Here is a 16,114-nt window from a genome sequence, read left to right as displayed (position 1 = left end):
CAAGCACTCCTCCTTGTGCTCTCCCCTCTCTCCAAGCGCTCCTCCATGTATCCTCCTGTACTCTCCCCTCTCTCCAAGCGCTCCTCCATGTATCCTCCTGTACTCTCCCCTCTCTCCAAGCGCTCCTCCATGTATCCTCCTGTACTCTCCCCTCTCTCCAAGCACTCCTCCTTGTGCTCTCCCCTCTCTCCAAGCGCTCCTCCTGTACTCTCCCCTCTCTCCAAGCGCTCCTCCATGTACTCTCCCCTCTCTCCAAGCGCTCCTCCATGTATCCTCCCTGTACTCTCCCCTCTCTCCAAGCGCTCCTCCATGTATCCTCCTTGTACTCTCCCCTCTCTCCAAGCGTTCCTCCATGTATCCTCCTTGTACTCTCCCCTCTCTCCAAGCGTTCCTCCATGTATCCTCCTGTACTCTCCCCTCTCTCCAAGCGTTCCTCCATGTATCCTCCTGTACTCTCCCCTCTCTCCAAGCGCTCCTCCATGTATCCTCCTGTACTCTCCCCTCTCTCCAAGCGCTCCTCCATGTATCCTCCTTGTACTCTCCCCTCTCTCCAAGCGCTCCTCCATGTATCCTCCTGTACTCTCCCCTCTCTCCAAGCGCTCCTCCATGTATCCTCCTTGTACTCTCCCCTCTCTCCAAGCGCTCCTCCATGTATCCTCCTGTACTCTCCCCTCTCTCCAAGCGTTCCTCCATGTACTCTCCTGTACTCTCCCCTCTCTCCAAGCGCTCCTCCATGTATCCTCCTGTACTCTCCCCTCTCTCCAAGCGCTCCTCCATGTATCCTCCTGTACTCTCCCCTCTCTCCAAGCGTTCCTCCATGTACTCTCCTGTACTCTCCCCTCTCTCCAAGCGCTCCTCCATGTATCCTCCTGTACTCTCCCCTCTCTCCAAGCGTTCCTCCATGTATCCTCCTGTACTCTCCCCTCTCTCCAAGCGCTCCTCCATGTACTCTCCTGTACTCTCCCCAAGCACTCCTCCATGTACTCTCCCCTCTCTCCAAGCGCTCCTCCATGTACTCTCCTGTACTCTCCCCTCTCTCCAAGCGTTCCTCCATGTATCCTCCTGTACTCTCCCCTCTCTCCAAGCGCTCCTCCATGTACTCTCCTGTACTCTCCCCAAGCACTCCTCCATGTACTCTCCCCTCTCTCCAAGCGCTCCTCCATGTATCCTCCTGTACTCTCCCCTCTCTCCAAGCGTTCCTCCATGTATCCTCCTGTACTCTCCCCTCTCTCCAAGCGCTCCTCCATGTACTCTCCTGTACTCTCCCCAAGCACTCCTCCATGTACTCTCCCCTCTCTCCAAGCGCTCCTCCATGTACTCTCCTGTACTCTCCCCTCTCTCCAAGCGTTCCTCCATGTATCCTCCTGTACTCTCCTGTACTCTCCCCAAGCGCTCCTCCATGTACTCTCCCCTCTCTCCAAGTGCTTTGTTTGTGGGTTTTTTTTAGCTCATCCTAACCATCTTTGTGACCTGTACATTTGTTTTCTCTTTACTCCCTGCAGGTGGTGGAATGTGAAGGTGTCATCCCTCTCTCTATCTGCCCCTCTTACAGTCCTTCCATCTGTGAGCTGTGACCAGACTATCCAGCTCTTGCGAGAGAAGGGTTATGATCAGGTGCCTATTGTATCTGAAGCTGGGTGAGTTATACTACCATCTAGGGCATTGCCTAATCTATTCTATGGCTGCATACATAGGCTGAAAAGAAACTTGTGTCCATCAACTTCAGCCCAGTTTGAAGCACTTCCAATTTTGGAAACTAGGGAAAAATCCTCCTTGACCCCAGAATAGCAGTCAGGTTTATCCTTGGATCAGGAAGCTACTACCATACGATTTAAAAATGATATCCCTGTATTCAACCAATGGCTGTTTAAACATCTGCACAGACTCTGGTAAAACCACCTCTTCAGACAGAAAATTCTGCACAAGAAGTATAGCAAGTCTCCTAGTTGTCACCAACACCCCGGTTAACTCCAAAAAAACATGATAAACACAAGGCAAAAGAAATGGTGTGGTATGCTACAATTACATGTGTGAGGATCACCAATGGGATAATATACATACGTATCTATCATCACATTTAAATATACACTCTATTCAATACTGTATTACGCTATGTCAGCCTTTTGATTCTTTCATACAGATCACATTCACTGATTTTTTTTTTAACCTGATTTCAGGTTGTTTAATTTTGTTGTGTATATATATTTTACGTATTCTGGGTGTTTTCCACTTTTTACTTGGTTGTATATTCTTTAGGTGTCTGTGAGGTACATCTGGGATCACTTTCAGTTGTACGTTTTTTTTTATCACATATCTTTAGTGTGTATACTCTCCTTTGTTTGTAATATACATAATCTGGTTCAGTCTCCCGAAATATACTGGTAGCACTCCAGTTAGGAAATGATATTCCAGCTTTTAATCACTTAAAAACATAAACCTAAAACAAAACATAGTGTAAAACTTTTAAATACGGTGATTAATGCACTCACAAGTGGTCCACCACTAACAGTGGCCAGAAAGGCACATCAATAGGTCAAAAGACCTGCCACAAAGGGACTCCAAGTTGTTCTGAGTCAGCTCCTGAATGCACCAAGGTTCTGTATCCCAAGGGGTAATATAGGAGTGATTTCTGGCTAAGGATGTCCCAAATAGAGCGTTATGGAGGCTCCGTATGCGTCCGACCGGTTTCATCCTCAGGAGTTTTTCAAGGAAGAGCTTAGATGTAGTCCACACCATTCAGACGTATAAACTCCACCAAATTGTGTGCACCTGGGTTCCCCAAATGGGTTGAACCAAATCAGGTGTGTGTGTAAAAACAAATTCCCACCTAAAACATGGCCGCCGAGATCGTATTTGGAGACCAATTGGGTAGCCATTAGGCTATGTCTTCTGGATATATAATCCAGTGACTAACCATTGTACTCCTTTCCCACACTGGCCATCATGTGGGGGAAGAACAACATAATAAAATGCGCATAAAAACTTACATTTTAATCAACATAAATATTGTTCTCCTGTATCTTCCCCGGCCCCACTCATGGACACCAAAAAGATGGCTGCTCGCATATGCAGCGACGTTTAAGTAGTCGCGCATGCGTAAAGTGAATGGCTGATTGTATGTGCATGCGTGAAACAAATTATCGTGCATGCGCAGAAATGATGAAAAATAGCTGAATCGCTCGATCATATTAAATTCAAACGGGGAGAAAGTTACAACGTACAGACAGCCCGAACGACCATCAAAACAAACGGTGGTTAAATGGTGCATTACTTTAAAGGATTGGTGTCCATGAATGTTTACATTGTGGATGTGTTCTTGTGTAGAACATTGGCATAAGGATAGAGTACAACGAGTTGTCATAAATGGTAAATTTTCAAGCTGGACAAAAGTGGTAAGTGGTGTCCCTCAGGGTTCTGTTTTGGGACCGCTTCTATTTAACATATTTATAAATGATCTTGAAATGGACATTGAAAGCCATGTATCAGTGTTTGCAGATGACACAAAACTTTGTAAAGTAATAAAATGTGAGCAGGATATTGCCTTGCTTCAGAGGGATTTGGATAGATTGGGGGACTGGGCACTAAAATGGCAGATGAAATTTAATGTAGAGAAATGCAAAGTTATGCACTACGGGGTTAAGAATGCACAAGCAATTTACACCCTAAATGGTAGTGAACTAGGGATAACCACACACGAGAAGGATTTGGGAATTGTTATAGACAACAAATTAGGTAGCAATATGCAATGACAATCTGCCGTTGCGAAGGCCAGTAAGGTTTTGTCATGCATAAATTCTCGAGATGAAAATATAATTTTGCCTCTTTATAAATCGCGTGCAATGTTTTTGAGATGGAAGCAGCAGTATTTGGCGATAGACTGAACATGAGGCGTGAAGGAGAGGTCGTAGTCAAAGAGAACACCTAGGCAGCGAGCCTGCGTGGTGGAGCTGATGGTAGCACCGTTGACTTGGAGGGAGACAGACACAGGAGTAACAACACTTGAGGGAGGAAAGACCAGAATTTCAGTTTTGGTCAAGTTGAGTTTAAGGAAGTGGGCATGTGTTACAAACTGCTATTTGTAACTGGCCCTTTAAATGATAAATTGCCCTGCTTCCCTGGTTACCAGCCTCCTTCCTCATGACTATGGCCCCATGTTTAAAAGTATTCCTTTCGCCTGCAGAAAAGGCTTGTTCGTGCCTTTCTGCCCGAAGGTCGGTAGATTCAATCTACCGAACTAACGCACGAATGACGGGACCACCTGGGAGCTGGAGTGTCGGCAATTTACCTCCCAGAAGCTGCGGTTAACCGCAGCTTAATTGACGACTACTGGGTGGCCTTTGTTCGTTTGCTGAACATGTGGCGGTGAACGGCCAGCGGTGTTCAGCGCCCAAACTATGGAACTGGAAACGGACACTTATTTGCGCGAACACCGCTGAGCCGTCAGCCTCCTTGCTTCTACGGTCGGTCATTTAACCGGATGCCTGTTCATTCGGTAGTTTAAACCGTATGAACAGCATTTCCCCAGGTAGCCATCCCGTGGAGTCTATTCGTATGGAGAACAGACTTTGTGGACACTTTAACTCCACGGCGATTGGACTGTGTGCATACGATCTGAGCGCTATTCGGTACTTGTGTGCGCTCAGATCCCAGCTATCTGGGGATGGGTTACATGTATATATTTTATGTGACAAATGTAATATTATGTATTTTATTGTTTTACTGTAACCATGTGGTTAATAGTCTGCCTCTATCTCTGGATATAATTGGATTATTTTCCCCATTGTCTCCAGGATAGAGGGCTCTGTAAAACCGTTTTGGGCAGATAGCCATGCTGCCAGCCAGGCCCCAAAAGATACTTTACTAACTTCTGAACCCCTGGTCTGATTCATGCCATTTTTTGATATGTTGTTCCCCTGAATGGATTGATTTAATTTTTATGTGAATGTGATGTATATTTGAGAAGTTATGAATATGGTGTAAAAACTGTATTTTTACTGTCTGTGATGATTATGTTAAACCCTTGTGTAACATAATTATATCACAGGCAGAGGGGAGGATTTTGTGTGTAATTACTGGGAGTGTTTTATGTAATGTACGTGTGTTATTGGTTGTTTTGTAACGCCCTGTGGGTGGTCCTATCTAAGGGCAACCTGCATAAAAGAAGGTTCATTTGTTGCCAATAAACAGAATGACTTGTCCCTCTAACTTGCAGCCTCGACTCATGTTTGTAGGGGACAGCTATAATCACTTCAGGCATTGCTATGCTCTGCATGCTCCCTTTGCTACTGAGCTCTTGTAAGAGCTCTTGTTCCTGATCCTGCTTCGCTCTGCAGAAGGAAGAGGTTCACCTACTGGAACCTGGAGCCTGGTCGTAGGTCCAGGGTGCAGAGCAGACGGCGAGATACCAGCCCAGCAGCGGTGGTTCGTGAAGTCTGCAGTACGTATGGTGGTTACGCAGTAGTTATGGTGTCTACGGTGCTGATGGTCCTTTGGTGAGCGCTAGGAGCATCCTTTTCTATGGTCCAACTTCCAGCCAGCCTGGAGGCAACCGTAACAGTATGTCCTTCATGTTTCTATTCATATTCCTTTGAGTAGGACCTATGTCTTAAAGGGAAACTATAGTGCCAGGAAAACAAACTTGTTTTCCTGGCACTATAGCTTCCCCCTCTGTCTGGTGGTCTGCCTGTCTGAATCTTGTGGGGGATCCTTAGAACCACTGCTATCAGAGGGTGAATGTATCCCAAGTGGAATTTCCACCTGATTGCAAGTAGTCTGAAATCTATCTTGAATAGTGACATGAATTTGCACACTTTCTGTCAATTTTTGTCAAAAGTGACTTGACTTCCATTCCAATTGACTCCTCTTGTTCCAGCTGACGTCGTCTGCTATGGTGTTGTTTATACATCTGATGAATAGCACCATGATTGCTGACCAGTGTTTTTCATTTATATATTTTCTTTTGTTGTTGTTGGTTTTCTGCCCAGTTTATAATTTTTCGCAAAGCTCTAATAAAGCCTTAACTCTTATTTCTCTCTGACTTTTTATGGGTAACAGTTGCAATGTTTTCTGATTGAATTTGAAGATCTCTAAAACTTAAGTGCTTTCTGAAGCCCTTTATTACCATAAATACTGCCGATAGTTCTTTGAGGTTTGAAAATTTAAAATTTTCCTCTGTTTTCCAAGTTCCTTTTCTCAATACTGATCCTAGGCAAGTGCCCTAGCCTGAACTGGGTGTGTCTGTGGTGATCTTTATCCAGTTCCTTTGCCTGAACGACAGGCCTGATGTTAGGAATCTTGAGGAAGTCCACCACTGAGGTGTACCAAGGTACTCTCTGAGATTGTTCTATTGGAATCTTGAAGTGCACCACTGAGGTGTACTAAGGTATGCTCTGAGATCGTTCTATTGGAATCTTGAGGAAGTGCACCACTGAGGTGTACCAAGGTACTCTCTGAGATCGTTCTATTGGAATCTTGAAGTGCACCACTGAGGTGTACTAAGGTATGCTCTGAGATCGTTCTATTGGAATCTTGAGGAAGTGCACCACTGAGGTGTACCAAGGTACTCTCTGAGATCGTTCTATTGGAATCTTGAGGTGTACCAAGGTACTCTCTGAGATCGTTCTATTGGTATCTTGAGGAAGTGCACCACTGAGGTGTACCAAGGTACTCTCTGAGATCGTTCTAGTGGAATCTTGAGGAAGTGCACCACTGAGGTGTACCAAGGTACTCTCTGAGATCGTTCTATTGGAATCTTGAGGAAGTGCACCACTGAGGTGTACCAAGGTATGCTCTGAGATTGTCCGATAGGAATTTTGATCTTTTTTTTTTATGCTTGCTCCATGCTTTTAAAATTCCCCACTGACTTTTTCTTACTCCTGCCTTTGTCCCTACCACTGCAGGGATTGTGACTGTGAGTCCCGATGTGCTCATGGCTCTCCTTATTGGACCCACTAGTTTATTTTTGAGGTCTAAGACTTTTTTTTTTTTATTATTTGCTTTGTAAACTGTTTTAAGCTACCTGAATCTATGTCCAGAGAACAACTTTTTGGGAGCAACTTTGACTTCCTCAAGTTTATAAACCATCCAAGATTCTGTAGTAAACGCAAGGTTGTTTGGATAGTTAATTTTAACTCCTCTCTGGAGTTTGCTTTAAAAAGCAATAGTCTAGATAAGCTACCCGTGAAACTAATTAAATGTGCAGCGATCAGCGTAAGAATCTTTATGTAATTTGGAAAAGTGGACAAAATTTTCCTGTGAAAATTATTTTTCATGCTTTGACCACGAACCTGAAATCTTCTTGAAGACCTTGACATAGGTACATGAAGGTATTGTTGCAACACTTTCCTGCTAGACACCAATCAGGTCCCTCTAGCCGCGTTACTGGAAACCTGTGGGGAGAAATATACTTACTACTTCAGCGCCAGCGAATAGCTCCTCCGCATTCACTGTCACCAAGCAAATTATACCAGCAGTCAAACATTGAGACGCTGTCCGCTTCAAGGGCGCCTCCTTAAATTGTTTTGAAATCCATAACGTACCATCATCTAGGGGACCCTATGCTGTTTGAAGTCACAGAGATGATGTGGACCACTCAGGACACATGTGAACCTATTTAACCCCTTAAGGACACATGACGTGTGACATGTCATGATTCCCTTTTATTCCAGAAGTTTGGTCCTTAAGGGGGTTAAAGCCTGGCTCTTATTCATTGCCCTGTTGTGGTTTCTGTTTGTTCACACGTTTAGTGCTTCAGCAACTCTTATGACTTCCTGTTATTGACCTTGGCTTCTTTTGACTATGTAAACTTCTGGTATCCTGACCCGGCTTGTATATTGACCGGTGTATTTCTGGTATCCTGACCCGGCTTGTATATTGACCGGTGTATTTCTGGCATCCTGACCCAGCTTGTTTTTCATGTTTCCATATTCTTTATTCCTGACTTTGTTTCTGTCTGTTAATACGTTGGTCCACCTACTCCAAGGCCAGATTTATGTGGCTTTTGGACCGGTATCCTCTTTCCTGTGTGTCATAAGGGCCAGCGAGCCAGTGTGGAATAATAGAAAGGGATACACCATAGTCTGTACTGTCAGAAATCAGGAGAACAAGAAACCAGTCTGTGATGAGGAAATCAGATTTGCATTTAAAAAAAAAAAAAAAAAAAAGGAAAAAACGTGATGTGAAACCAGGGAACTCAAAAATTGGGATCAAAGTAAAGGGCATTCTGGTCAATGGTCGTGGTGCCATAAAGAATGCACATTTGATGCTTGTGTATAGAGAATACACCAGCGTTAAGGGGTACATTATATGAGTACGCCAAAAATATACAACAGATCTTGCCACCATCTCAACAGTTAGCCAAGTGATCTGTCGTCCACACTGTGCGCAGAGGAATCCAGACCCCAAAGTGATGGCAAACTGTCTCCTAGGTATAAGTACCTTATGCCTTTTGTCTTTGTAACTCTAATTTATCTTAGCTCCTTCTGCCTGCCGGGGAATATGTCTTGGGTGTCTCTCACAGCTCGGCTGCATCTCGATCACCTTGTTGACATGTCTAGAACACATAACTGGAATATATATTCTAAGCCAGATCTTGTCACTAGTGGGGTACCTCTGGGATCTGTACTTGGACCCATTCTCTTTAATATTTTTATTAGTGATATTGCAGAAGGTCTTGATGGTAAGGTATGTCTTTTTGCTGATGAATGCTTGTTTGTATAGGGAGATGTATTAGCAGTAGAAAGAGGGAAGTGCTCATGCCATTGTACAGAACACTGGTGAGACCTCACTTGGAGTATCATACCCAGTACTGGAGACCGTATCTCCAGAAGGATATTGATACCTTAGAGAGAGTTCAGAGAAGTGCTACTAAACTGTTTCATGGATTGCAGGATAAAACTTACCAGGAAAGGTTAAAGGATCTTCACATGTATAGCTTGGAGGAAAGACGAGACGGGGGGATATGATAGAAACATTTAAACACATAAAGGGAATCAACACGGTAAAGGAGGAGACTATATTTAAAAGAAGAAAAACTACCACAACCAGAGGACATAGTCTAAAATTAGAGGGACAAAGGTTTAAAAATAATATCAGGAAGTATTACTTTACTGAGAGGGTAGTGGATGCATGGAATAGCCTTCCAGCTGAAGTGGTAGAGGTTAACACAGTAAAGGAGTTTAAGCATGCGTGGGATAGGCATAAGGCTATCCTAACTATAAGATAATGCCAGGGACTAATGAAAGTATTTAGAAAACTGGGCAGACTAGATGGGCCGAATGGTTCTTATCTGCCGTCACATTCTGTGTTTCTATAACCAAATGCTTGAAGGGACATGCACAACTTTGAGGCAGCTGTCTCATTTAAAAATGTTGGCTTTGTATGAGGCAATTGCCTTAGTCTGCATCCTGGTAAATGTAGGTTCCTTATGCTTTCCACGCCCACTCTGTGGGGGTATTGATCTAACCAATCAGTGTCCTATCCCTAAGAATGCTGGAAAAGTGCATTGAGTGTGCCTGTCAGATTTACACCTGTGTGGTTGGAAGTTCTCTTTACCTTGGAACATCTTAACAGGGGGAGAAGAGAGGGAGTCTGATCAGTGTGATCATACAAGCAGACTCCAGAATCTGGTTTCTCTCTCCTGCTGCTGCACAATGATGCCCTGTTTATGTTAGTAGACTGGTCTGAAACTGAGCTGGGTAGGTAAGGGAGACGGGTTAAGAAACTCCTCTAACTGAGAGGCCCTCAATGCAATCAGACCAAGTTTAGAAGTGTGTATTACATACTTAAAAGATATGCGGGCTGAGTCTGTCAAAAGAGTAATGATTGGGGAAGAACTGACAAAAAAAAGCATTGGTAATCCTTGAATATTCTGTACCTGAGCCCATCCAAAGCTAATTCTTCTGTTTTTTAGGGTGTTCATATAGACTAAACCGGTAGACTCAAGATGGTTGGGTTTCGGTGATCCACATTGAACTCCCCTTGTGATTTCATAAACTGATTACTGTAGACCCCCTTATAGCACTTTTTAATAACCGTATATTCCTTTCCCTCTTTATGGGGGGTTCTTTTAATTCTTTACTCAATACTTCACCCTAGATCCTAAAAAAAGGTAGGATTCCCTTACTCTCCCCAGTCGTCCTCCTTACCAGGATCCTCCGTTCTTTTTTTAGGGACCCTGTATTTTGTATTTGTGTTACTCATCCTCAGGATTCTCGGGTTGTGTTAAACGCTGTCCTCTGATACAGCCATGTGCTGTAAGTGGTCACACTGAGTAACATACTGTCCTCTGTCACAGGCTGGTCCTCGGGATGGTCACCTTGGGAAACATGCTGTCCTCTCTTTTGGCTGGAAAGGTAAAGCCATCAGATCCTGTTACCAAAGTTATCTACAAGCAGTTTACACAGGTAATATCAATGTGGATGCCACACTCTCTAGGACCTGAGTCCAAGCCAAGTCTCCCTTTCTAGATATAGAAACAGAATATTGATGCAGACACTAAAGTATAAAAGCCAAAATAGCAGCTTTATTTAGAGAAAACCAGCAGCTTGTCAAGCTTTGTCATGGTCCGTGTTGTGCTCCTCGGGCACTGGGAGTTATCCCTAATATTTAGGAAATTAATGGCATCACATAGTCTCCAGCCTGCCCAGAGCTTTAATGCTCAGATACTGGCCTAATATATGCTAGCTGTGAATTAACCCCTTTAACTTCTATTCTCTATCATTGTGGGTAGAAAAAAATGCATTTAATCCCAGTTTAAAAAATAAATTAAATAAAATTCCAGCTGTTTGTCATCTTTCACCGTTTTTTTTACGTAAAGATATTTTCTTGTCTTGTCTTCACCCGATAGAGATCTGCCCAGGGTTGTTGAGAACGAATGGGGAAAATAAAGCCCTTTTCTCTAAAATAGACAGATTAAAGAGTATAGTGTCACTATTTTGAATTCAGTTTAATAATGAAATATTTATTTACATGTAGGGAGCAGTTCAGTAGATTTCACTCCTACAGCTGCCTTCTGACAAGACCATCATGGTAATTAATGCAAATTAACGTATTCGTTTCATCTCAATCAATCTAAAATGAATACATATTCTGCTCCGTAGGTCAATATACCTGGCTAATAGCCGAGCAATCTCTCTAGGATGGCCTCATCTCAGGCTAACTGAGCAAACTCTTGGGTATTGTCCATATTAGTTAGTGTGACCTCCACTCTGGGTTCAGCATGTGGGGTCAGTACTTGAATGGAAAGAACCCAAACACTTTTTTTTTATTTCTCCTTTCTTCTTGTTGGGGGACTCTCAATGCTCTTAATTTGCATATATCATTCTCCTAGGTGTTAGTCAAATACAATACACATCGAACTTGCTTTTCTGTAGGTTTATTATGTTAATACTAATATATAAAATAACATAACAAAAGGATTTTTCAAAATGGTGGATATCAACAGCAGATGTTGCTTGCTGGACTCGGGAAGAGATAGAACTACCCCCGATATTCCATAAAGGATGGACGTGCTGAAGTCTTTCTTTGTGTAGTAAAACCAAATGTAAACATGGATTTATTTTGTATTGGTATCAATCCATGTTCTAGAAAGACATGAGACTTATTGATGCTGTCTGTTACAGCCATGTCGAATGTGAACGTGTCAATAGGGTTTGGAAACAATGTACACCCTATTAGCCAGTGTGACTCTAACTCTAACAGAGGAACTCATGGGGTACTTGTTGTGAGTTGCCACCACTCATACAAACTAGAGGAATTGTGGGGAAAGCGAGTGTGTATGAATTATTTGTGGTAGAGACTCCCAGCATATTCTGTGGAGGGGTTCATGCCCATGAATGCTAACCTTGTACTTCCTATGTTTGACACTTCCAGGTCCATCTTATGGATAACCTGGGGAAACTCTCACGAATCCTGGAGACTGATCACTTTGCTCTTGTGGTTCATGATCAGATACAGTGTGAGTTTAATTTTCCATAATCCATTCTCTTCCTGTATTATCTCTTCCAGCCATTAATGCCTTCTCTGACTTTGGGGCTTAACCACCTTTTTTATATAATTTTATCATCCTCTGGCAGTGCTATTATCCCCCACCATCTGGCGGTGCTATTATCCCCCACCCTCTGGCGGTGCTATTATCCCCCACCCTCTGGCGGTGCCATTATCCCCCACCCTCTGGCGGTGCCATTATCCCCCACCCCTCTGGCGGTGCCATTATCCCCCACCCCTCTGGCGGTGCCATTATCCCCCACCCCTCTGGCGGTGCCATTATCCCCCACCCCTCTGGCGGTGCCATTATCCCCCACCCCTCTGGCGGTGCCATTATCCCCCACCCCTCTGGCGGTGCCATTATCCCCCAACCCTCTGGCGGTGCCATTATCCCCCAACCCTCTGGCGGTGCCATTATCCCCCTGCCCTCTGGCGGTGCCATTATCCCCCCTGCCCTCTGGCGGTGCCATTATCCCCCCTGCCCTCTGGCGGTGCCATTATCCCCCCTGCCCTCTGGCGGTGCCATTATCCCCCCTGCCCTCTGGCGGTGCCATTATCCCCCCTGCCCTCTGGCGGTGCCATTATCCCCCCTGCCCTCTGGCGGTGCCATTATCCCCCTACCCTCTGGCGGTGCCATTATCCCCCTACCCTCTGGCGGTGCCATTATCCCCCCTACCCTCTGGCGGTGCCATTATCCCCCCTACCCTCTGGCGGTGCCATTATCCCCCCTACCCTCTGGCGGTGCCATTATCCCCCCTACCCTCTGGCGGTGCCATTATCCCCCCTACCCTCTTACTTTGCCCAGATTGTTGTACCTTTGTAACCAGTCAGCGTTTTTCTCAGCAGATCACAGTGATGGTTCCTCCAGTAAGAAGCAGATGGTTTTTGGAGTGGTAACTGCTATAGATCTCCTAAATTTTGTAACTCGAGAGCGTGAGCGACGTGTCAGTGAATCTGGAGACCGTGATCCGAGTGAAAGAGTAAGGCATTTCAGTGCGTCTTGATCTGATCCCAGAGAACGCCTCAGAGGATCCATGTTTACCACTTGTCACCTCGCTGTCCTTCTTACTCTGTGAACCCTGGTGGTCTCCTGCATACCCCTCTACCTTGGTTTCTGAAGGGAGTAGGGTTGTTTTAGTCAGTCATTACTGCTTGTTACATGAATGCAGCGCTTCTGATTTTGCAGCAGTTACAGGTTTAATTAAATAAGAATTGAAATGACTTTCCATTTTTTTCCCCTTTCTCATTTGTGTGGTCTATTCTAGGTCCTCAAAATACATGTGAAGAATCCCTGTAATATATGAATAATGTGAATGTCCAGATTACACCATCCAATCATAGAGCAGCAATAATTAGGTCTGCATTGCAATGTTGTGAAATCTAGGAGTGTATTTCCCACAAGGCTAACAAGGCATTTGCCTTGGGTGGCACTTTTAGGGGCAGGCGGCAAAGAAAGCCGCTCCCTATCAGGTGCCCTGTTAGCCTCTTTCATGGGGTGCCCAAGAGCTGGCTACCTCTGGGCCCCACAAGGCTTTAAAGTGCGCCCAGTGTGGCGGACGGGGGTGAGGGGGATCGCGACATGAGGGAGCCCTCTGAGCTCTTCCTCCTTGGAGTGATGCTGGGAGCCGGGGCGTATTCTGAAAGCCTCAGAATACAAAAGGAAATCAGCGCTGATTAACAAACAATATGAGGATAGGCAGCAACCCAAACGAAGGAGACCCCTCAAATCCTTCAACAAATTGGGAAATACAAAGAAATGGGGTAGGGCTGCGCCAGTAACAAATAATAAATAAATAAATAAATAAAATCGTGTAAAATAGTCCAAAAGAGTCTCCGTAGAGTGACAGTGCTTGATGGAATATAGACAAGCAGACTTTTTAGTAGAAGTGGGTGCGTCCTAGTGTCTCAGGGTATTCGCATATATGAAAAACCAGGAGACGGGGCAGCCAGTAGTGCAATACGTCTAAAATCCAGAGGGTAAAATAATAGCAGAAGGTAAAGAACTCACATTTAAAAGAGCTATGGCCAGCTCTGGTGTGAAGGGCGTACAGCGATACAATCCCCGCTTATGGGATATGTAAAAGGAGTGCTTCTGTCAACACAGTCTGGTCATCCAAGGCTCCAAATAGGGATAAAAAGAGGCGACAATAGTGCTCTCAGCTGGATAAGAATAAGTAAGAGTAAGTAAAATAATACTCACAGGTATAGAGCAGAAACACTGCTCTATTAATGAGGCGTTGGTGGTACGATCCCCACCTGGGATTTCTTTAAGTGCAGGAACAATAATAAAAAGCCAGGAAAGTAAAATTAGTAAAAGTGCATAAAAATACAATAAAAGGAGAATTGGCACGGTCAGTTTAAAATAACCATTACGCGTTTCACCAATAAGGCTTTCTCAAATGGCATAAACAACATACAACCTGGCTAGTAGAAGTTTATATAGGGGAAGGACACTTTAAAATGATGTCATAGGCTAATCATCCAATCAACATACATCAATATAATAAACATTTCAAATAAGACAAACAATGAAATGTATATTATTATGATTATTGGCATTTATAAAGCGCCAACAAATTCCGCAGCGCTGTACAATTGGGGAAAAAGACAAACACAATAAGAGCAGACCGATACAACAGGTAGATATCCGGTACTGAACCTTTAAAATCTTATTGGATGTTGAAAACGAGCATGTAGTAGGTAGCAGCAGCACTTAGAAGCCGGAGCATGTGACGTGTGTCACGTGGGCGGCTAGATATACCGGCCGCTAGGTATGCAGGGAAATGTAGTCCCAATATGACACACATGAGGTCGGCAACTGAAAGCCTGCCTGCACGCCCAGCCAGCCACCAGACCAGCAGCCAGCTCCAATGGACCCCGGGGGGAAAATCCACTCCAGCTCTCCCAAAGTTAGTGAGGCTGGGTGGATTAAAACTAATATTTTTAAAATATCTATAATACTTTGTAAGTGTGTAAATGTGGCAGTATCAGGGTGTCTGTCAGTGAATGTGTGTGTGCGCATCTGTGTCATTGTGTCCGAGTGAGTGCGTGTCTGAATCTGTTAGTGAGTGTGTGTCTGTTAGTGAATGGGTGTAACGGATCGCCTGGCACCCCGACTGGGTACCTCCGTTAAAGGATGCTCCTAGCGTTTCCTGAGGACTCCAAGCACTCTGGCAGACACCACAATCACCGTATCGGAGAAGCATATGAATCCTCTCAAGCCTCTGAATGCTGTAGACAGTTGAATAGGAACCATACGAATAGGTTTGCACTCCTAGCAGTCAAATTGGAACAGCATGCAATAAATCCTCCCCCAATAATGAGACGACACTTCACTTTGAGGGTTAAAACAGGAACTCTGGATTGGCACATCCAGCCTGGCTTTTATTTCCATCTCACACATATATGACCACCCACAGGGTGGTGTAAAATATCCAATAGCATCACGGGTGCAACCAACACATCCCCTCCCCTTAGTGTGACACATCCCATTATTCATACAGTTTAAACTATACTTTTTACACTATATTTGTAACTTCTAAAATATACATGTCACAAACATAAAACATACATTTTCTTACTCAGCATACTTCAATTAGGAACACTCTCAAAAATCGTTCAAATCCCTCCAGTAGAGCAAAAGTTACCCGGAAGTTATTTTATGACCGACCGCAAGCACATTTTCTTGCCCAAAACCGTTCCATGGATTTGGGCTGTGCGGTCGGTCAATTTCCTGCATAAAAACGACTAAGTCCCGTTCGAAGTGTTGCTGGTACTTCGACTTTAGTCGAAGTGGAGTCGATGGTAAGGGTCGGCGGTGTTCGAAGGTAAAATGGCCGCCGCCACGTGGTCCTTTGTCCGATGCCGGTCACTTCGACAACTTCGGTAACTTCGACTGTGTCCGAAGTGCCATATAACAAAGTACTAATCTTTTCCCAAAGTATTTAAAGGGCTAGGAACAGTATTATACAATCCATTATGCCCAAATACAGTTCTTAAAGGGTCAGCACAGTAAAATAGCAGTCCATAAGCCCCAACTCAGTCCCTTAAAGGGCAATAGCTTCCAGGGGCCGTAATCAGCAGGTAGGAGGCAGGCAGCCAGGCCCCTCCAATGCCCAGTGTCAAGGCG

The 16,114-nt window shown here is 44.4% G+C and overlaps 1 protein-coding gene across 5 annotated transcripts in view; it reads left to right on the top strand.

The window, feature by feature from the left end:
• The window catches only part of CBS (cystathionine beta-synthase), a 494,065-nt gene extending 480,859 nt beyond the window's left edge, over positions 1-13,206 (top strand). For 4 of the 5 annotated variants that reach the window (XM_063445617.1, XM_063445623.1, XM_063445608.1 and 1 more), the window contains 4 exons: positions 1,503-1,637; positions 10,295-10,403; positions 11,872-11,956; positions 12,829-13,206. In XM_063445617.1, the coding sequence (XP_063301687.1) occupies positions 1,503-1,637; positions 10,295-10,403; positions 11,872-11,956; positions 12,829-12,989 (490 nt within the window). In that variant the 3' untranslated portion in view covers positions 12,990-13,206. The remainder of the gene's footprint in view (positions 1-1,502; positions 1,638-10,294; positions 10,404-11,871; positions 11,957-12,828) is intronic. The other variant, XM_063445636.1, reaches the window with a different exon arrangement.
• Positions 13,207-16,114: the final 2,908 nt, after the last annotated feature.

Source organism: Pelobates fuscus, chromosome 1 (genome assembly GCF_036172605.1).
Source record: "Pelobates fuscus isolate aPelFus1 chromosome 1, aPelFus1.pri, whole genome shotgun sequence".
Taxonomy (NCBI): Eukaryota; Metazoa; Chordata; class Amphibia; order Anura; family Pelobatidae; genus Pelobates; species Pelobates fuscus.
This window is presented reverse-complemented; position numbering and strand designations above follow the sequence as displayed.